We start from the raw sequence: 22,666 nt of genomic DNA on the forward strand, positions 1-22,666 counted from the left end.
AGTATATATAATCTATCAAATTCTTTACTCTTTAGTGTACATTTCATTAGTAAGTTTTTGTATATACAAACTTATACTCATAATTAATGTACATCATTCATAGAAAAGCATTTAATTCGAAGTCTACATTAAGTCCCAGTGGAACAAGTGTTTTTAGGGTGAAAATCCAGAAACTCTCTCTCTTTTTCAGAGAGACGATTCTATTCCCACCTCTCCAGTGTGGTAACACTTGTTCTAATACAGTAAACTTAAGACCTGATGTGTCTCCGTTATGCTTTTGAATAAAATGATTAGACAGAAAGTGTGTTGTAATACCTCGTCTTATATTTCCAATATGTTCAAGTATACGTGTTTGTACTTTTCTTGAAGTTTGACCCACATATTGTAGCCCACATGGGCAAGAAACAAGGTATACTACATGATCCGTTTTACATGTTAAAAGTTGTTTTATACCAAACCGTTTTCCTGTTACGTGTGATATAAAACTAAATTTATCATCCGTCCTGTGTTTACAGGCCGTACATGTAGTGCAACCGTAAAAGCCTTTATTTTGTGTTAACCACCTATTTGCAATAGGATTTAATTTTTGCAAAGCACTAGGTGCCAGTTTTTCTTTTAAGGCTTTAGCTCTTTTAAAAATAACATTTGGTTTATCTGGTACAATCTCTCCCAGTACAGAATCATTTTTAACGATATGCCAATACTTATGAATAATTTTTGAGATTTTTTCTGATTGACTATTATAGTTTGTAATAAATGAGTATTCAAAGTTATTTTTTGAACTCAACTGTTTTTTACTTTTTTCACACAACAAATCTTTTCTGTCTAAATTTTCAGCTTTTATTAAAGCATTTCTTATATCCTTATCTTTATAGTTTTTTTCTTTAAATCTATTCTTTAAAAAAGCTGATTGGGTATGGAAACTGCGATCGTCAGAGCAGTTTCTCCTTATACGTCGTATTTGCCCATATGGGACATTTTGCAGCCATTTGGGATGATGACAACTATCCATAGATATATAGTTATTAATATCAACACCCTTGAAAAAGGTCTTGGTTTTGATCAGACCATCCTCAATGTAAATTTCTAAGTCAAGGAAGTTCACTTTTTCCTGACTGTAATCACATGTAAAATGTAGATTTAGCAAATTATCATTCAGATAATGGGTGAACTGGATAAGTCCCTTTTCGTCACCTTTCCACACAAAGATGATATCATCTATGTACCTTCGCCACAGGCACAAATTTTCACCCAGCTCCGCAACAGACCATATATGGTCTTCTTCCCATGCTCCCATCAGGAGATTTGCGTAGCTGGGTGCAAATTTCGTGCCCATGGCGGTACCACATTTCTGTAGATAATATGTACCCTCGAACAAGAAGTAGTTGTGCTCTAAGATGAATTTGATACCATCAAGAATAAAGTTAGCCTGTTCATTTGGCATCTCTAGATCTTTGGCTAATGCTCTGTCAACTGCCTCGTGTCCATCTCGGTGGTTTATACAGGTATATAGTGAGGTGACATCGCACGTCACTAGATACCATCCCTTTTCCCAGACTTGATTGTCCAAGATACGCAAGATGTCAGTAGTATCTTTAAGGTAGGAGGGAAGTTCTTTTACATATTTTTGTAAGTAGACGTCTATGTAGGCGGATAGATGGGACGTTAGAGAGTCTATGCCTGCAATAATGGGCCTTCCTGGGGGGTTAGTGATACTTTTGTGTAGTTTTGGAAGGTAATAAAATATAGGTTTGACGGGGTTATCTCTATACAGGAAATTATATTCGTCATTGTTTATTACTTCTTCCATTTTTCCTTTATCTAGCAGAATTTTTAGATCTTTTAAGAAATCTGCCGTTGGATCTTTTTTTAAAGGTAAATAGGTATGGCTATCTCCCAGAATCCTATTGGACTCAGCAATATAGTCTTTTCTATTTAGGATAGCTATACCGCCCCCCTTATCAGCTTGTTTTATCACTACAGATGTATCTTCCTGTAAGGTTTTTAAAGCTGTTCTCTCAGAATTTGTTAGATTATTTTCAAACATTTTTCCTGATTCTACCAATTTTTCAAAATCTTTTTGTATCAGATTTGAGAATACCTCTAAGTTGTTACCCTTTGCAAATTTAGGGTAAAACACAGAAGGTAATTTCAAACCTGAATGGACTAAAGTAGGTGTTCCTATAGACATATTAGTTGAGCAATTCTCTGTAGAATCTTTTTTCAAATTGTCAGATGTTCTCTGCTCTACTTCTTTTGTTCTAAAAAACCTTTTTATAGTGAGTTTTCTAAGGAACCTTTGTGCATCCACAAACAGGCCAAAATTACTAGGACCTACAGTTGGGGCATATTTCAGTCCCTTTGCCATTAATGATTTTTCTGGTTCAGTAAGTACTTTTGAACTAAGGTTGAAGATGTTGTTCCCTATCTCTTGCTTTTTTTGAGATATTTCTTTTTTTCTTCTTCCCCGTTTTCTTCTACTCTTGTTCTCTTCCTTTCTGACGAGGGATCCCTCCTTGCCAGTGGAGCATATTTGTTTGCTCCCTGAAAAGAAGTGGACCCCCCCTCCCCTAAAAAATCCTTTTGATTTTCATTTTTAGGGCCAGTTTTGGTAAACAGTTTTTCTTTTTGGACTTCCCTTTGTTCTTTTCTGTTGTTAGTCACTATTTCTATTTCAGAATCAAAGTCTATACTTATAGTCCGTTTGGGAGTTTTTTTAACATTGATCTTTATGTTTGACTTATTAGGAGTATTCACTGGTTTAATAGGAGTTCTACTTTTTTTGTTTCTCCAATTCTCCTGTTTTGGACTTTGTCTATATTTAGTTTGTGCCTCTTTTGTATTTTTAAAAGGTTTTTTCTTTTCCCTTGATTTATCCCTCTTAGAGAATGATTTTTTATTTTGGGGTTTTTCATTAGTTTTTGTGGGAAACTTCGCTTCAATTATTAAAATCTCTTTGGCACTGTCCCTTTCATCAAGATCAGGTTTTCTCGGAGGCCCATCTTTATAATCTTCTTCATCTCTAAGAAATTTTTTAACTTTCTTAGTGATGGTCTCCTTTCTGATCTTGTCTAATTTGTTCTGCAGATTGGTATCTTTTTCTCTGAACAGATTTGTTTGGCTCAGATTCCCAATCCTTGATTCAATTTCATTGATTTCAATATCAATCTGCAGAACATGATTTTTCTGCTGTTCAATTATGAGATTGATTAGATCTCTTGAACATCCTTCCAGCAGATTGTACCATTTATCAATAAACACCTCATCCTCCAAATCCATGGATGGGTGTTTCTTGATTCTTAAGCCTCTTGGGACTCTACCACTTATTATGTACTGTTCTAAAAAAGTGTAATCCCAAAATTTCTTAATATCTTTAACAAAAAGTTTTTCTAATTTTTCAAATTCAGATTCTAAAGTGTGTGACTCTTCAGCTATTGGATCGGAGTCTAAATTAAGTTTTAGAATATTACTGAAATCCACAACCCTTGTGTGTCTTCTAGAAAAAATATTAGAAACATTATTGTCAATTTCTATATCTTCTATTTCTAGTGGTGCTGCCATACTAGTGATTGAAACAAACAGAATTTACATATAAAGGACACTAGATGGCGCTCAAACACTATACCTATGTGCAAATAACAGTGAAATAAACAATCAATTGAAATAAAATAAATTATATAAACTTCACCGTGCAATAAATAAAGATAAAAACACTCAAACCCTTGTAGGACTGTTTCAGGGTCCACACTCAAAGTACAATGGAACGGAACCAGGGGAGCGTCAATATCTGAAAAAATACATACAAACTACCATAGTGTATACTGTATATAAAGCAACATATAAACGGTAGGGCTCCAAGGAGCAACAGAGGGCTGAATTAAGGAATATAGTCCATAAACAGCATATAATTAGGGAGAATGATATCCCAGAAGAGAGACAACAGAGCCAAGAATAAAAAAGCCAAATCAAATTTATCCGGAAATGGTAAAATTCAAGGCTTACAAGATACCAGATTCAAACAGGCGTGGGTAACAGGTTTAAAGATGGAACGCCGAGTCGCGACCTCGTGGACCTCCTGCACGTCTGACTTCTCCACCGGTATCTCCTGTACTGCAGACTGGATGCCGATACGTCACTTCCGGGTTTCACGGAACAGTTGGCGCCAACGGAACATCAGCTGGAGACTGTCTCCCTCAGGATGGCACGTTGAGGGTTACGCTCTACGCGTTTCGCCGTATAGGGTGGACGGCTTCGTCAGGAGTGACGTAGACCCATGGGAGGATACTATATATACCCTTCCCAATTAAACACTTGTTCCACTGGGACTTAATGTAGACTTCGAATTAAATGCTTTTCTATGAATGATGTACATTAATTATGAGTATAAGTTTGTATATACAAAAACTTACTAATGAAATGTACACTAAAGAGTAAAGAATTTGATAGATTATATATACTGTTATAAGTAACACTCATTGTGTCTTTCCTCTTCTTTTTCTTTCCCTTGGAGATACATCAATCGACGTTTTCATAATTAGAGAAATGTGTGGAGATTATTTTAGTAATTCTATTGAGTTAGATGTGTTTTACCATTTGTTATATATTTTTAGTTCTGAGTAAAAATATGGTTTTTATTGTTATATATTGTATTAAAGAATAAATTGTATTTTAATATATCTGTATAAAATTCTGATGAGATCTGTTATAGCGGTGAGTGTAAATGATTTACCCAACTAATTAGACCATCATACGTGGTGACCTATGGGGAGAAAGGTCACTTTAATTGGGAAGGGTATATATAGTATCCTCCCATGGGTCTACGTCACTCCTGACGAAGCCGTCCACCCTATACGGCGAAACGCGTAGAGCGTAACCCTCAACGTGCCATCCTGAGGGAGACAGTCTCCAGCTGATGTTCCGTTGGCGCCAACTGTTCCGTGAAACCCGGAAGTGACGTATCGGCATCCAGTCTGCAGTACAGGAGATACCGGTGGAGAAGTCAGACGTGCAGGAGGTCCACGAGGTCGCGACTCGGCGTTCCATCTTTAAACCTGTTACCCACGCCTGTTTGAATCTGGTATCTTGTAAGCCTTGAATTTTACCATTTCCGGATAAATTTGATTTGGCTTTTTTATTCTTGGCTCTGTTGTCTCTCTTCTGGGATATCATTCTCCCTAATTATATGCTGTTTATGGACTATATTCCTTAATTCAGCCCTCTGTTGCTCCTTGGAGCCCTACCGTTTATATGTTGCTTTATATACAGTATACACTATGGTAGTTTGTATGTATTTTTTCAGATATTGACGCTCCCCTGGTTCCGTTCCATTGTACTTTGAGTGTGGACCCTGAAACAGTCCTACAAGGGTTTGAGTGTTTTTATCTTTATTTATTGCACGGTGAAGTTTATATAATTTATTTTATTTCAATTGATTGTTTATTTCACTGTTATTTGCACATAGGTATAGTGTTTGAGCGCCATCTAGTGTCCTTTATATGTAAATTCTGTTTGTTTCAATCACTAGTATGGCAGCACCACTAGAAATAGAAGATATAGAAATTGACAATAATGTTTCTAATATTTTTTCTAGAAGACACACAAGGGTTGTGGATTTCAGTAATATTCTAAAACTTAATTTAGACTCCGATCCAATAGCTGAAGAGTCACACACTTTAGAATCTGAATTTGAAAAATTAGAAAAACTTTTTGTTAAAGATATTAAGAAATTTTGGGATTACACTTTTTTAGAACAGTACATAATAAGTGGTAGAGTCCCAAGAGGCTTAAGAATCAAGAAACACCCATCCATGGATTTGGAGGATGAGGTGTTTATTGATAAATGGTACAATCTGCTGGAAGGATGTTCAAGAGATCTAATCAATCTCATAATTGAACAGCAGAAAAATCATGTTCTGCAGATTGATATTGAAATCAATGAAATTGAATCAAGGATTGGGAATCTGAGCCAAACAAATCTGTTCAGAGAAAAAGATACCAATCTGCAGAACAAATTAGACAAGATCAGAAAGGAGACCATCACTAAGAAAGTTAAAAAATTTCTTAGAGATGAAGAAGATTATAAAGATGGGCCTCCGAGAAAACCTGATCTTGATGAAAGGGACAGTGCCAAAGAGATTTTAATAATTGAAGCGAAGTTTCCCACAAAAACTAATGAAAAACCCCAAAATAAAAAATCATTCTCTAAGAGGGATAAATCAAGGGAAAAGAAAAAACCTTTTAAAAATACAAAAGAGGCACAAACTAAATATAGACAAAGTCCAAAACAGGAGAATTGGAGAAACAAAAAAAGTAGAACTCCTATTAAACCAGTGAATACTCCTAATAAGTCAAACATAAAGATCAATGTTAAAAAAACTCCCAAACGGACTATAAGTATAGACTTTGATTCTGAAATAGAAATAGTGACTAACAACAGAAAAGAACAAAGGGAAGTCCAAAAAGAAAAACTGTTTACCAAAACTGGCCCTAAAAATGAAAATCAAAAGGATTTTTTAGGGGAGGGGGGGTCCACTTCTTTTCAGGGAGCAAACAAATATGCTCCACTGGCAAGGAGGGATCCCTCGTCAGAAAGGAAGAGAACAAGAGTAGAAGAAAACGGGGAAGAAGAAAAAAAGAAATATCTCAAAAAAAGCAAGAGATAGGGAACAACATCTTCAACCTTAGTTCAAAAGTACTTACTGAACCAGAAAAATCATTAATGGCAAAGGGACTGAAATATGCCCCAACTGTAGGTCCTAGTAATTTTGGCCTGTTTGTGGATGCACAAAGGTTCCTTAGAAAACTCACTATAAAAAGGTTTTTTAGAACAAAAGAAGTAGAGCAGAGAACATCTGACAATTTGAAAAAAGATTCTACAGAGAATTGCTCAACTAATATGTCTATAGGAACACCTACTTTAGTCCATTCAGGTTTGAAATTACCTTCTGTGTTTTACCCTAAATTTGCAAAGGGTAACAACTTAGAGGTATTCTCAAATCTGATACAAAAAGATTTTGAAAAATTGGTAGAATCAGGAAAAATGTTTGAAAATAATCTAACAAATTCTGAGAGAACAGCTTTAAAAACCTTACAGGAAGATACATCTGTAGTGATAAAACAAGCTGATAAGGGGGGCGGTATAGCTATCCTAAATAGAAAAGACTATATTGCTGAGTCCAATAGGATTCTGGGAGATAGCCATACCTATTTACCTTTAAAAAAAGATCCAACGGCAGATTTCTTAAAAGATCTAAAAATTCTGCTAGATAAAGGAAAAATGGAAGAAGTAATAAACAATGACGAATATAATTTCCTGTATAGAGATAACCCCGTCAAACCTATATTTTATTACCTTCCAAAACTACACAAACCCCCCAGGAAGGCCCATTATTGCAGGCATAGACTCTCTAACGTCCCATCTATCCGCCTACATAGACGTCTACTTACAAAAATATGTAAAAGAACTTCCCTCCTACCTTAAAGATACTACTGACATCTTGCGTATCTTGGACAATCAAGTCTGGGAAAAGGGATGGTATCTAGTGACGTGCGATGTCACCTCACTATATACCTGTATAAACCACCGAGATGGACACGAGGCAGTTGACAGAGCATTAGCCAAAGATCTAGAGATGCCAAATGAACAGGCTAACTTTATTCTTGATGGTATCAAATTCATCTTAGAGCACAACTACTTCTTGTTCGAGGGTACATATTATCTACAGAAATGTGGTACCGCCATGGGCACGAAATTTGCACCCAGCTACGCAAATCTCCTGATGGGAGCATGGGAAGAAGACCATATATGGTCTGTTGCGGAGCTGGGTGAAAATTTGTGCCTGTGGCGAAGGTACATAGATGATATCATCTTTGTGTGGAAAGGTGACGAAAAGGGACTTATCCAGTTCACCCATTATCTGAATGATAATTTGCTAAATCTACATTTTACATGTGATTACAGTCAGGAAAAAGTGAACTTCCTTGACTTAGAAATTTACATTGAGGATGGTCTGATCAAAACCAAGACCTTTTTCAAGGGTGTTGATATTAATAACTATATATCTATGGATAGTTGTCATCATCCCAAATGGCTGCAAAATGTCCCATATGGGCAAATACGACGTATAAGGAGAAACTGCTCTGACGATCGCAGTTTCCATACCCAATCAGCTTTTTTAAAGAATAGATTTAAAGAAAAAAACTATAAAGATAAGGATATAAGAAATGCTTTAATAAAAGCTGAAAATTTAGACAGAAAAGATTTGTTGTGTGAAAAAAGTAAAAAACAGTTGAGTTCAAAAAATAACTTTGAATACTCATTTATTACAAACTATAATAGTCAATCAGAAAAAATCTCAAAAATTATTCATAAGTATTGGCATATCGTTAAAAATGATTCTGTACTGGGAGAGATTGTACCAGATAAACCAAATGTTATTTTTAAAAGAGCTAAAGCCTTAAAAGAAAAACTGGCACCTAGTGCTTTGCAAAAATTAAATCCTATTGCAAATAGGTGGTTAACACAAAATAAAGGCTTTTACGGTTGCACTACATGTACGGCCTGTAAACACAGGACGGATGATAAATTTAGTTTTATATCACACGTAACAGGAAAACGGTTTGGTATAAAACAACTTTTAACATGTAAAACGGATCATGTAGTATACCTTGTTTCTTGCCCATGTGGGCTACAATATGTGGGTCAAACTTCAAGAAAAGTACAAACACGTATACTTGAACATATTGGAAATATAAGACGAGGTATTACAACACACTTTCTGTCTAATCATTTTATTCAAAAGCATAACGGAGACACATCAGGTCTTAAGTTTACTGTATTAGAACAAGTGTTACCACACTGGAGAGGTGGGAATAGAATCGTCTCTCTGAAAAAGAGAGAGAGTTTCTGGATTTTCACCCTAAAAACACTTGTTCCACTGGGACTTAATGTAGACTTCGAATTAAATGCTTTTCTATGAATGATGTACATTAATTATGAGTATAAGTTTGTATATACAAAAACTTACTAATGAAATGTACACTAAAGAGTAAAGAATTTGATAGATTATATATACTGTTATAAGTAACACTCATTGTGTCTTTCCTCTTCTTTTTCTTTCCCTTGGAGATACATCAATCGACGTTTTCATAATTAGAGAAATGTGTGGAGATTATTTTAGTAATTCTATTGAGTTAGATGTGTTTTACCATTTGTTATATATTTTTAGTTCTGAGTAAAAATATGGTTTTTATTGTTATATATTGTATTAAAGAATAAATTGTATTTTAATATATCTGTATAAAATTCTGATGAGATCTGTTATAGCGGTGAGTGTAAATGATTTACCCAACTAATTAGACCATCATACGTGGTGACCTATGGGGAGAAAGGTCACTTTAATTGGGAAGGGTATATATAGTATCCTCCCATGGGTCTACGTCACTCCTGACGAAGCCGTCCACCCTATACGGCGAAACGCGTAGAGCGTAACCCTCAACGTGCCATCCTGAGGGAGACAGTCTCCAGCTGATGTTCCGTTGGCGCCAACTGTTCCGTGAAACCCGGAAGTGACGTATCGGCATCCAGTCTGCAGTACAGGAGATACCGGTGGAGAAGTCAGACGTGCAGGAGGTCCACGAGGTCGCGACTCGGCGTTCCATCTTTAAACCTGTTACCCACGCCTGTTTGAATCTGGTATCTTGTAAGCCTTGAATTTTACCATTTCCGGATAAATTTGATTTGGCTTTTTTATTCTTGGCTCTGTTGTCTCTCTTCTGGGATATCATTCTCCCTAATTATATGCTGTTTATGGACTATATTCCTTAATTCAGCCCTCTGTTGCTCCTTGGAGCCCTACCGTTTATATGTTGCTTTATATACAGTATACACTATGGTAGTTTGTATGTATTTTTTCAGATATTGACGCTCCCCTGGTTCCGTTCCATTGTACTTTGAGTGTGGACCCTGAAACAGTCCTACAAGGGTTTGAGTGTTTTTATCTTTATTTATTGCACGGTGAAGTTTATATAATTTATTTTATTTCAATTGATTGTTTATTTCACTGTTATTTGCACATAGGTATAGTGTTTGAGCGCCATCTAGTGTCCTTTATATGTAAGGTCGAGTAATATGAGCAGAGTGTAATGACCTCTGTCTTTGGCAGCATGGAGGTCGTCAGTTATTTTAGTGAGGGCTGTTTCCGTGGAGTGAGCATTACGGAAGCCAGATTGTAGAGGGTCTAGGAGAGAATAGGTGTTGAGAAAATGGAGCAAGCGAGCGAATACAAGACGTTCAAGGAGTTTAGAGGCAAAAGGCAGGAGGGAGACAGGCCGATAGTTAGAAAGACAGGTAGGGTCAAGCTTGCTGTTTTTGAGTAATGGTATGACTGTTGCATGTTTGAAGGAGGATGGAAAGGTTCCAGAGCAGAGGGAGGAGTTAAAAATGTGCGTGAGCGTAGGGATTATAGTAGGAGCAAGAGGTTTTAGGAGATGGGAGGGAATGGGGTCAAGAGGGCAAGTGGTAGAGGGAGAAGAGGCGATCAACAGCGACACATCCTCCTCTGAGACAGTGGAAAAAGAGTCAAGGAAGGCAGGAGGAGAGTTAGGAAGAAGTGTAGGATGGGAGGAAGAAACAGAGGGGATGTTCTGACGTATGGATTCCACCTTTTCCTTAAAATAGTCAACAAAGTCCTGAGCAGAGATGGAGGAAGGAGAGGCAGCTGAGGGTGGTTTGAGTAGAGTATCAAAGACAGAGAACAGTCGGCGTGGGTTAGACTTGTGCATGTTGATTAGTGAAGAAAAGTAGGCTTGTTTAGCTTGCGAGAGGGCAGAGTTGAAACAGGATAGCATAAATTTGTAGTGAAGGAAGTCTGCGAGAGTATGAGATTTCCTCCACAGGCGTTCAGAGGAACGAGTGGAGGAACGCAGCATGCGCATATGGGAATTTAACCAGGGTCTAGGGTTAAAAGGGCGAGTGCGGCAGAGAGAAAGCAGGGCATGTAGATCAAGAGAGGAGGACAAGGCAGAGTTGTAGTTCCTGACCAGTTTGTCAGGGTCTGTAGCAGAGCTTAGAGAGGAGAGGGAGGAGTGTAACGTGGATTCAAAGTCAGGTAAGTGAATAGAGCGCAGGTTTCTGCAGAACCGGGGGGTAGATGGAGGTGGAGAAGGGGAGAAGCGAGATAGAGAGAATGAGATGAGGTGATGGTCAGAGAGAGGAAAAGGGGAAATGGAGAAATCAGAGAGAGAGAAGTTTTTAGTGAAAACCAGGTCTAAGTAGTGGCCATCCTTGTGGGTGCTGGCTGCAGTCCACTGTTGAAGGCCAAAAGAAGAGGTTAGAGAAAGAAAGCGGGAAGCCCAAGGGAGAGAGGGGTCATCAATGTGGCAATTGAAGTCCCCAAGGAGAAGAACAGGGGAGTCTGAGGAGAGGAAGAAAGAGAGCCAGGATTCAAAGTGAGAGAGAAAGGCAGAAGGGGGATGAGTAGAGGTAGGTGGGCGACACATGAACAGGGAGAGGAGAGAAGATCTGGACAGTGTGAACCTCAAAGGAGGGAAAGGCAAGAGAGGGGGGAATAGGAATAGTTCGGTAACGGCAGAGAGAGGAGAGCAGGATCCCCACACCTCCACCCCTGCCATCAAGGCGCAGAGTGTGGAAGAAGGAAAGGCCACCATAAGAGAGGGCAGCTTCCAGAGCAGAGTCAGACTGAGTGAGCCAGGTCTCAGTTATAGCAAAGAGAAGACTTAGCGTGTGACTGAGTGACTTAGCGTGTGACTGAGTGACTTAGCGTGTGACTGAGTGACAGTGTGTGACTGAGTGTGACTGAGTGACTGTGTGTGACTGAGTGACTGTGTGTGACTGAGTGACTGTGTGTGACTGAGTGACAGTGTGTGACTGAGTGACAGTGTGTGACTGTGTGTGACTGAGTGACTTTGTGTGACTGAGTGTGTGTGTGTGTGACTGAATGCATGTGTGTGTGACTGAGTGCGTGTGTGTGTGTGTGTGTGTGACTGAGTGCGTGTGTGTGTGACTGAGCGTGTGACTGAGTGACTTAGCGTGTGACTGAGTGACTTAGCGTGTGACTGAGTGACAGTGTGTGACTGAGTGACTGTGTGTGACAGTGTGTGACTGAGTGACTGTGTGTGACTGTGTGTGACTGAGTGACTGAGTGACTGTGTGTGATTGAGTGACTGTGTGTGACTGAGTGACTGTGTGTGACTGAGTGAAAGTGTGTGACTGAGTGACAGTGTGTGACTGAGTGACAGTGTGTGACTGAGTGACAGTGTGTGACTGAGTGACTGTGTGTGACTGAGTGACTTTGTGTGACTGTGTGTGTGTGTGTGTGACTGAATGCGTGTGTGTGACTGAGTGCGTGTGTGTGACTGAGTGCGTGTGTGTGTGTGTGACTGAGTGCGTGTGTGTGTGTGTGACTGAGTGCGTGTGTGTGTGTGACTGAGTGCGTGACTGACTGAGAGAGAGACTGACTGAGTGAGAGAGAGACTGAGAGAGAGAGAGAGAGAGACAGAGAGACTGAGTGAGAGAGAGAGACTGCGAGAAGGAGAGAGCTGTTATACAGTACTGACCCGCGTGCGCGCTCTCACCTCCTTGCTTGCTCCCATTAATTTTATTTGAATAAAGCCTACTGTATTTATTTTGGTTACAAATGCATTATTTACATCAGTTATGCACATATATGATGTTTGCAGTACAGTACATGCATTGTAAAGTGGAAAAAAGGCAGTGCTTCACTTTAAGTACATTTTCACTTTACATACATGCTCCGGTCTCATTGCGTATGTTAAAGCAGGGTATGCCTGTACTTAGTCGAGAATCTTTTGCAGGCAATGATTGCTTGAAGTCTGGAACGCATGGACATCACCAAACGCTGGGTTTTCCTCCTTTGTGATGCTTTGCCAGGCCTTTACCGCAGCTGTCTTCAGTTGTTGTTTGTTCGTGGGTCTTTCTACCTTAAGTTTTGTCTTTAGCAAGTGAAATGCATGTTCGATCGGGTTGAGATCGGGTGACTGACTCGGCCATTGCAGAATATTCCACTTCTTTGTCTTTAAAAACTCCTGGGTTGCTTTTGCAGTATATTTTGGGTCATTGTCCACCTGTAAAGTGAAGCACCGTCCAATCAAGTTCGCTGAATGTGGCTGAATCTGAGCAGACAATATTTCCCTATACACTTCAGAATTCATCCGGCTGCTTCTGTCTTCTGTCACATCATCAATAAACACTAGTGACCCAGTGCCATTGTAAGCCATGCATCCCCATGCCATCACACTGCCTCCACCGTGTTATACAGATGATGTGGTATGCTTCGGATCATGAGCCGTTCCAAGCCTTCTCCATACATTTTTCTTCCCATCATTCTGGTACAGGTTGATCTTAGTTTCATCTGTCCAAAGAATACTGTTCCAAACTGGGCTGGCTTTTTAAGATATTGTTTGGCAAAGTCTAATCTGGCCTTTCTATTCTTGGGGCTTATGAATGGTTTGCACCTTGAGTTGAACCCTCTGTATTTGCTCTCGTGAAGTCTTCTCTTTATGGTAAACTTGGATAATGATATGCCTACCTCCTGGAGAGTGTTCTTCACTTGGCTGGATGTTGTGAAGGGTTTTTCTTTACCATGGAAAGGATCCTACCATCATCCACCACTGTTGTCTTCCATGGATGTCCAGGCCTTTTTGTGTTGCAGAGCTCACCAGTGCGTTCTTTTTTTTTCAGAATGTACCAAACTGGCCACTCCTAATGTTCCTGCTATCTCTCTGATGGATTTTCTTTTTTTTTGCAGCCTAAGGATGCCCTGTTTCACTTGCATTGAGAGATCCTTTGACCGCATGTTGTGGGTTCACAGCAACAGCTTCCAAATGTGAATGCCACACCTGGAACTCCAGACCCTTTACCTGCTTAATTGATGATGAAATAACAAATGAATAGCCCACACCTGTCCATGAAACAGCTTTTGATTCAATTGTCCAATTACTTTTGGTCCCTTGAAAAAGAGGGGGCTACATATTAAAGAGATGTAATTCCTAAACCCTTTCTCCAATTTGGATGTGAATACACTCAAATTAAAGCTGATAGACTGCACTTTAAGCCCATATTCATTATTTAACTGTAACTTGAATTTATTTTGGCACACAGCCGAAATAACAAAACTTGTATCAGTGTCCAATTATTTCCAGACCTAACTGTATATTATTAGATTGTTTTGGAGATTATCTACAAGAGGGTAATAGAACACTCATGGTATCTTCATTTTGATTATTATTATTGGTGTTTGTTCTTTTTATTCTACTTGCTGTTAAGAAGTAATGAGAAAATGAGGGAGTTTTCATCATACTCAATGTAGAAGCATCGGGTATTTTTGTTTTTTATGAGGGAGTGCAAGCAAAGTGTTGGACTTTACCATGTACTGTAGTTTGTTACAAGTCAGTATGAATAATAAGAAGATAATGTGTTTGCTCTCATATGCAGTGTTGTCCCTTGACAATCAGGGACACAAATACCCCAATGCTACATCCAACTTGACAACTCATTTAGTACATTACTACAGTATGTATTCCATCTATATTCTTTCCTCATAAATATGGGTCATTTAGTTTAATATTTTAAGCCTAAAATGACCTTACAGTAAACCTATTTTAGTAGGTCCTACACAACCAATATTATACTGCATATTATACTGTATTTCTTCCACTCCATACAGGGAAGACAGGAAGCAAAAATGCTGCAGCCAGCATCACAGTGTTTTATTTTGGCCAAAAGTATTGAACTAAATGACCCGTATTTCTGAAGAAAGAATATAGATTTAAAAAAAAAGTCTTAGTTTTTCACACGTGGCTTCTCCATTTTGACTTTATTTTTGTTAAATAAATCATGACACGGTGTAATATGTCATGTGTTGTTGTTCATCTGAGGTTGTATTGACCTAATTTTTAGACCTGCTAAGGAACAGATGATTGTCATTATGTCCTGATATGTAAAACCATAGAATTCAAAAAGGGTGCACTTTCTTTTTCACATGACTGTATGTATGTTGGGGAGGTGGGGGTGTGTTTTCTATATATATTTTGTATGGAGAAATGTGTGAGGGGGAGGGAATCATTGTGAGGAGGGGGATTGAGTGAGGTAATTGACGCAGGGAGGGGGAGGGAGAGAGGGAGTGAGAGGAAAAGAGGGAGTAAGAGTGAGATGCAGGGGACAGAAATACATGTGTGGTAGGAATTAGGAATTGGAGTGTGAGTGGGGTAATTGATGGAGGGGGTGGAGAGTGAGATGTGAGAAAAATACATGGGAAGAAAGAGGGAACTAGATGGGGCTCGCAAGGTGTGAAATGGGGGGGCATCGCGAGGTGTGAAATGGGGTCGCATCTCCATCGATGGGGGGCAGGGGGACCCCGTCATAACTATTGTACTGGGCCCTGGAAAATCTGTCTGCGGCCCTGTCTACAAGCACTCCTAAATCCTTCTCCATCAAGGATTCTCCTAATTTATCCCCATTTAATGTGTAGGTTGCCTGTTTATTCTTGTTTCCCAAATGCATAACCTTACATTTATCTGTATTAAACCTCACCTGCCATTTACATGCCCGAGTTTCCAGTCTCTCCAAGTCCTTCTGGAGAGAAATTACATCCTGCTCTGATTCTACTACCTTACACCTTACCTTACTTTAGTGTCATCAGCAAAGATGGAGACTTTGCTCTCTATGCCAGGGGTGCACAAACTGTGGGGCACGAGATTTTCTGTGGGGCGCAGCGCTTACAGAGGTACTGCACTCTTCCCCAAAGCATTTCACTTGAAGGCAAGTGGACCTCTGTAAGTTCTTTATATTGTCCCTGACAGCATGTCGCCATGGCAATGCAGCATCAAATGACGCTGCGGGGGTCATGTGACATGTCATATGACCCCACAGCATCATTTGACGTTGGAGACAAGTTAAGAGGTGAGAGTGAGGAGGGGGAAAAGTTTGCACACCCCTACTCTGTGCCAACCTCAAGGTCATTAATAAACAAGTTAAAAAGCAGGGGTCCCAGTACTGATCCCTGAGGTACTCCAGTCACAACTTTAGCCCAACCTGAAAAAGTTCCATTTATGACAACCCTCTGTTGTCTATCCTTCAACCAGTTTTCAATCCAAGTCCAAATATTTTTACCGTGTCCAGTTTCTTTTATTTTGTGCACAAACCTCTTGTGTGGAACCGTATCAAATGCCTTTGCAAAATCTAAGTAGACCACATCAACTGCATTACCCTGGTCTAAATTCCTACTTATCTTCTCAAAAAAACAAATAAGGTTAGTTTTGCATGATCTATCCTTCATAAATTTATACTGACTATTGCTAATAATTTTGTTTTCCACTAGGTATTCCTGAATATTATCCCGTATTATACCTTCAAGTAGCTTTTCTACTACTCATGTCAGGCTTACAGGTCTGTAATTCCCCGGTTATGATCTAGCTCCCTTTTTAAATATAGGCACCACATTTGCTTTACGCCAATCTTGTGGCACTGAGCCTGTGGAAATGGATCCCTTGAATATTAAATGTAATGGTTTGGCTATTACTGAATTTAACTCCTTGAGAACTCTTGGATTTATGCCATTAGGGCCAGGTGCCTTATTTAATTTCATTTTATCAAGCCGCCTATGAACTTCTTCTTCGGTTAACCAATTGTTTGTTAATATAGAGGTTGTGGCACTACTATTGCGATTTATATGTTCCCTGGTAAGTACAGAGGCAAAGAATGTGTTTAATACCTCTGCTTTTTCCTTGTCTCCAATAATTTGCTTGTCCATCTCACACTGAAAGACTCCTATATTTTCTTTTCTCATTTTTTTGTTATTAAGGTACTTAAAGAACTTTTTAGGGTTGATCTTACTTTTTATTGCAATCCTTTTTTCATTATCCATTTTTGCTAATTTGATTGCCCTTTTGCAACTTTTTTTACATTCCTTATAAATCTGATATCATGCCTCCTTCCCTTCTGACTTTAATAATCTAAACACCTTCCTCTTTTCCATTTCCTCCCGTACCTGTTTATTTAGCCACATTGGTTTAGACTTGTTTCTTTTATACTTATTACCCAAGGGTATACAGTACACTGATAAGTGTGCTTTTCTAACAGTGTTTAAAAGACTGCTCATTTATCTTCCACATTTTTCCCTGCAAAAACATCATCCCAATTTATTCCTTGTATATTAGTCCTCAATTTATTAAAATGTGCCTTTCTAAAGTTTAAAGTCTTTGTTGAACCCAAGTACTATGGTTTTTGATTATTTATTTAAAATAAGACCATGTTATGGATCACTATTAACAAATATTCAAGTCCGGTTACATTTGGGTATTACTTCTACATGTTTTGCTATTACCAAATCCAGTATTGTCCCTCTCCTGGTTGGTTCCTCAATAATTTGGGTTATGTAATTGTCTTTTAGCACTCACAAAAACCAGTTTTGTTGTAATGCTGATCTCATTGCCCCAGTCTGTCTGGATAATTAAAATCACCCATTATGCAACCATGACCTAGTTTTGATGCCTTCCGATATGCTAAAGTATTTTGGCTTCCTCAATCTCTTTACCTATTCAATCTTCTTTTGTGTTCCATTCCAAATAAACATTGTTTCGGAATTCTTTAGCCATTGCGATTTGTTAGAGATGGGTTTTCATATGTTATATAAACACTTGTGAGGGTGTAGTACTAATATGAGATTAAATCATGCATGGTTGTACAACAAGCTTGAAAAGTCTCTAACCCACTATTCAGTATAATGAAAACTGGGGAGATATGTAGTTTACACTGCAATAGCTCATATTTACATACGTGCATGGAAGTTGTGTGTGTTCCTTTTAGTTCTATTAGACAGAGACATAATATTACAGTTGTAAACATTATTTCTGTAGATATCTTCTGTATTTTGATCTTTTTCTTGAAACAGTGTTGAAATGTCCCTGGGACAGTAATATAGACGGGGTTCACTAATAAGATCTGTACAGTAACGGATATGGTATTTTCATATGACCAGCCAAAATGCAGTATCATACCGTACAGCATATAACGTATTTACTGACACATAAAAGACAAAGCAGTTTAGGTGCTTTGGAAGTTGGACAATATAAAAATACATTTACCTTTTTCCTTTCACTTTACTGCGGAGATGTTTGATTTTTTTTTTTTTGGCAATAGTACTTCTGTGGTTTTTTTTCCTTCTGTCCTAATATTGTTTTAATACAACATTTCTTTATACAACAACAAAATTACATCGTAGCATGGAAAAAGATTAAGAAACGGTGAGAAAGGGCTTTTTGAAACATTTTATTAAAAACTGAAAATACAAAAACATTAATGTCCTTATGATTTGAAACATCATACTGTATTTGTTAATTCATATTAAAATGACCACATTATCCATATGAAAAAAATCTTGCATTTGGCAGGGATTTGTTTGACAATATGAGACTTGCACGCATATTTACAAAGTAAATGTCAAATATTGACACACTTTACATCTTTAAAAATGCAACACGATTAGCTTTCACTACAGTGATTATTACATTTTTATCTCTCAGTGTATGAAGTTAAAAAGGCCTTTTCAATGTCCATTACCAATTAAGCATATTAAGCGCACTTTAATGAAGAAACGCCTGCACGAACCTCATGTAAGTATGCACAATTATTACAATTACTAAGAACACTGGGCCGCTTCAAGCAGAGTTAAAATCAAATGTGTATTAATCCTTGAAACCAATATATATAAATTTTTACATATACTGTCTAACTCCTCCAGTGCTGGAGATCCCTGCCACATTTAGTATAACAGATTAAGGCCCCGCAGGAGGCACTCCAGAGTTCAAAGCTTATCTTCATCTTCTTCAAGCCAAATGATCCTCCCTGAAGGTACGTCACGCAATCCTTACATTTGTCACTACGGGTTTTTTCTTAATGCGCTACAAAAGATAAAACATGGATTATTATTCACTCATAATGCACTACTATTCTATGGTCATTTCACTCAAGTTTCCCAGCTGCAACGCTAGTACAAAAACCCTTTGATTAATCTGGGGTAATTTGTATGCACTGGTTTTGCCCGAGTTTTGCAGCTGGGAGACTTTAAATAGCACCTTATCTACAGTATCTTAAGCTTTTTGGATAAATTGATGTCTTGACCTGTTTTGCAAATATTTGACAATGGTCTATACTGATAATGATTTTTTTTTTTTGCATGGGCTCTTCGGTGACAGCTAAAATTCAAAACTACAGTAAATGAAGTCAATTATTTGTACCTGATTCTTGGCAGAAATTAGGTCCTGTACCACTTTCAGAGCTGGATTTAGGCATTTTGTTTTCTTAGAGCCTTTCAGTGTAGCACTGTAAAAAAAAACGGTACAATCACAATGGTTAATAATAACATAAGTAATTACTTTTTCTAATTCACAATCCAACACCATTTCAATAACGTGAACATGTATTTTTTCAGTACAATATGTACCATTTTATCTCTTTTTTTTGTCATCCTCCATTGCCTTTGTTATGTGCAATATGTTGCAGGCTCCTTAGGAGCAATGTACCATTTAGATAGCAAGATGTTTTTGTCCTCCCAAGGTTTGCGGTCTATTTAATGCACTTATTCCCATTTCATATTACATTTCCCTGTTTTAAATACCATTTCTGTGAATCGCTTTGTACAGGCATGGTCAGTGCTACAGTGTATAATATATATATATATATATGCACAAACAAGAAAAAATACCAGCAACAAACTGCTAATTAAACCGAATACTATAATCAGGGGACAAGGTTAAAGTATAAAAGTAAATACCCCCAAAGGGTGCTAATGGGCATAAAATGTGTGAAAACAAAAGCAAACAGAAGCCCAAAAATAAGCACTCTAGCATATCCAAAAATACAACATTTATTAAAGCAACTTCACCAAAACAAAGACACAACATGGAATTAAAATAACCTGAGACAAACCTTTACTATCTGAACTGTCTTACTATGGTGTATAATCAGTGACACTGCAGATCTGACAATAAGTCTAATAGTATAATATGCTGCACTGGTGGAATATACAATATAAGAACTGATCACATAGGTTCGAGTGAAAACATTTTTTTCACTTTAATCCCTGAGACATCGGCCAGTGTGAACTATTATAAGGTGAACAAGACATCCCAACATAAGTAACACCGCATCCAAAAATAGAGAATTCAGGTTATTTTAATTCCATGTTGTGTCTTTGTTTTTGTGAAGTTGCTTTAATACATTTTGTATTTTTGTATATGCTAGAGTGCTTATTTTGGGCTTCTGTTTGCTTTTGGGGAGATTATACAGAGCACAGCGTACTGTATGTACTTGTAATTTACCGGAACTGTATATCACCTCCGTTTCTTTCCCTCCTGACTCTTTCATGTGATTAATTATCCCAGTATCCTCTGTTTGATCTCCCCCTATAAAGTTAGTCCCTTTATGTGTGTATGCTATCAGCAGGTCATTCCTCTTCTACTGAGTATCAGCTTGTAATGGGTTGATTTTGTTTTTTAAGCAGTAGTGTCATTCACCTTTTTATTTAATTTTTCTATTTAACTCATATAGATTATCTCAACAGGGGCATTTATTATTTGGTCTAATAAATTGTCTCAATATTTTAATACAATTGGTTATTTGCACTCTTTTTGTTTTTGTATTATATATATATATATATATATATACACACACACAAATAAACTTTTGCATCTTACTGTCCTTCATACCAATGAATACTTGCAGTGATGAGTTTTAATTGACACAAGAATAGTACAGTTTCAAGATGTTACTTACACAACCTCAATATTCTCGCAGTAAGAGCTTCCTTGGAAAATTTCAATTTTTTCTACCAATCTTGGATTAATCTTCTTAGAAAGTTGTCTGCACAGACAACGTTTGCCTCCAGGAATTACCATCCCTGAATAAATAAATAATAATAATAATTTTTTTTTAAAAAAGCACATTACAAGATTATTAGTACACACTCATAGCATGGTTGCTAAAAAAATAAACCAGCTAGATGTAAGATTAAAATTATTATAATAATTAAAAGCTACATTAGACCCATTAATTCCCAGGTGCTGAAGGGGTCTATATATCCTGACAAAATAACATAAGATTGGTTAAAATAAATGACAGTATACAGTACCTTGTATAAGAGTGGCAGAGAGAAAGAGAAGACAAAGGATGATAGCGCATCTTCCTTCCATTATGACTGTTGAATGGGGAGCTTCTCCTGATGAGTTAGTTATCAGTCTGTGTAGTGAGTGATCAGCCTCTTTATATACCCTTTACCTGTGCTCTTCTCTTCCAGCTGTTTCGTGAGTTGTTTTCGTCATTGCATTGCTATTGGAAACAAAATGAGAACCAGGCTGTATTTCCTGGAAATGGTTCTGCTTTGAGAGGAAAGTACAGTGCAAAAGTGAAAGGACAATCCAAGTTCCAGGATTGGAAATCGCAATAAAGAGAAAATTGAGGACTTTGTATAAAGTAATTGTAATGAGAATGGTGTGTTCTTGTGTTTCTGATGGCCTAGGTGCATGATGAGTTAACTTTTGTCTCTTACAGATATGCTTAAATGTAGTTAATTTTGCTGTGAACAGCATACAGTGTGGAAAGTAACTTTTATTATAAGAAACCTCTCCAGAGATGTCTGGGAGTCGACCTCCCCTCTTGCCTCCCTAACTGGGATATTGGCTGAATGCCTGGATGTATTCTCTGATACATTTGTACAGCGCAGAAATGTGCCAGACTCAACTGTGGCAAACCTGATAATATACCCAGGACTGGGCGCAGTACAAATTGATCACAGAATAGCAACTATTGACCAGGCAGTTCATCTTAACCGATGATGGGAGTCCCCTGGTTGTTGATGACATCATGAGTGGTATCCTGAGTGCCATAGAATACTAAAATATATCCGAAGCTAAGTACCCAATAAATTATATTTACTCATAACAACTGGTGTTGGTGTTATTCATGTGTGCACACGTGGCTGAGATCGACAATCCGAATCAATCTCTTGAACAAGTAATTTTCTTGTCAGTAAAATAAAATGAAAGCTAAACCAAATTACTACTGCATATAAAGTTTTTGGGAGAATTTTTTTTCTGCATATTTGGTCTTGCTTCTTTAATCTACAGAAGAAATGAGAGCTGGGCACACCAGAATTTATGAATCGAATAGTTTAAAATGGTAGAATTATCCAACATTTCAACGGCATAATCGTAGCTAGAAATGTGACTGTCGCGAGACACCTTTATACACCTTTATACCGGGATCATATCATGAGCAAAACCAAGACGTAAAACAAATTGTGATTTACACTGGCGACACACTTTATTCGAGCTCGGCTAGTCCCACGAATTCGGGTATACCCGGGTGTAAGTAGGTTTGTGACTGTTTTCTGCCCAAGTGCATTGAGTTATTTTCCGGCAGGGATTGAAGCATTTTATTCCCGCTGGCTGCAATACTGCACAGTACATATATATATATACTGCATTACAATTCATGAATTTATGCCATCTGGTAGACACGCGAAGCATTGCAGCCTATTAAATCCTAATCATTATCATTTAACAGATCAGCCGCCCGTCAGCCAGGCATGAACCCAGGCTGGGAAGGCAAATGCAACGGGGCTTGTCAGAG

At 37.9% G+C, this 22,666-nt stretch overlaps 1 protein-coding gene across 1 annotated transcript; it reads right to left on the reverse strand.

The window, feature by feature from the left end:
- Positions 1-18,321: 18,321 nt before the first annotated feature.
- On the reverse strand, positions 18,322-21,586 carry LOC142470898 (C-X-C motif chemokine 10-like). Its single transcript, XM_075577709.1, has 4 exons — positions 21,168-21,586; positions 20,813-20,936; positions 19,276-19,360; positions 18,322-18,939 (listed from the first exon to the last, which is right to left on the reverse strand). Exons 1-4 carry the CDS (start codon positions 21,226-21,228, stop codon positions 18,895-18,897), a joined length of 315 nt encoding a protein of 104 aa, XP_075433824.1. The 5' UTR covers positions 21,229-21,586; the 3' UTR covers positions 18,322-18,894.
- Between the last annotated feature and the right edge of the window lie 1,080 nt (positions 21,587-22,666).

Source organism: Ascaphus truei, chromosome 1, assembly GCF_040206685.1.
Source record: "Ascaphus truei isolate aAscTru1 chromosome 1, aAscTru1.hap1, whole genome shotgun sequence".
In the NCBI taxonomy this organism is placed as follows: domain Eukaryota; kingdom Metazoa; phylum Chordata; class Amphibia; order Anura; family Ascaphidae; genus Ascaphus; species Ascaphus truei.

Bases quoted from the DNA above. Each gene is read 5' to 3' on its own strand.
- LOC142470898 (XM_075577709.1), bottom strand. From the start codon at position 21,228: ATGGAAGGAAGATGCGCTATCATCCTTTGTCTTCTCTTTCTCTCTGCC. The intron at 20,937-21,167 runs GTACTGTATACT...TTATTTATTCAG, and splicing joins CTCTGCCACTCTTATACAAG to GGATGGTAATTCCTGGAGGC. The intron at 19,361-20,812 runs GTAAGTAACATC...TTTTTTTTACAG, and splicing joins TGCGAGAATATTGAGGTTGT to TGCTACACTGAAAGGCTCTA.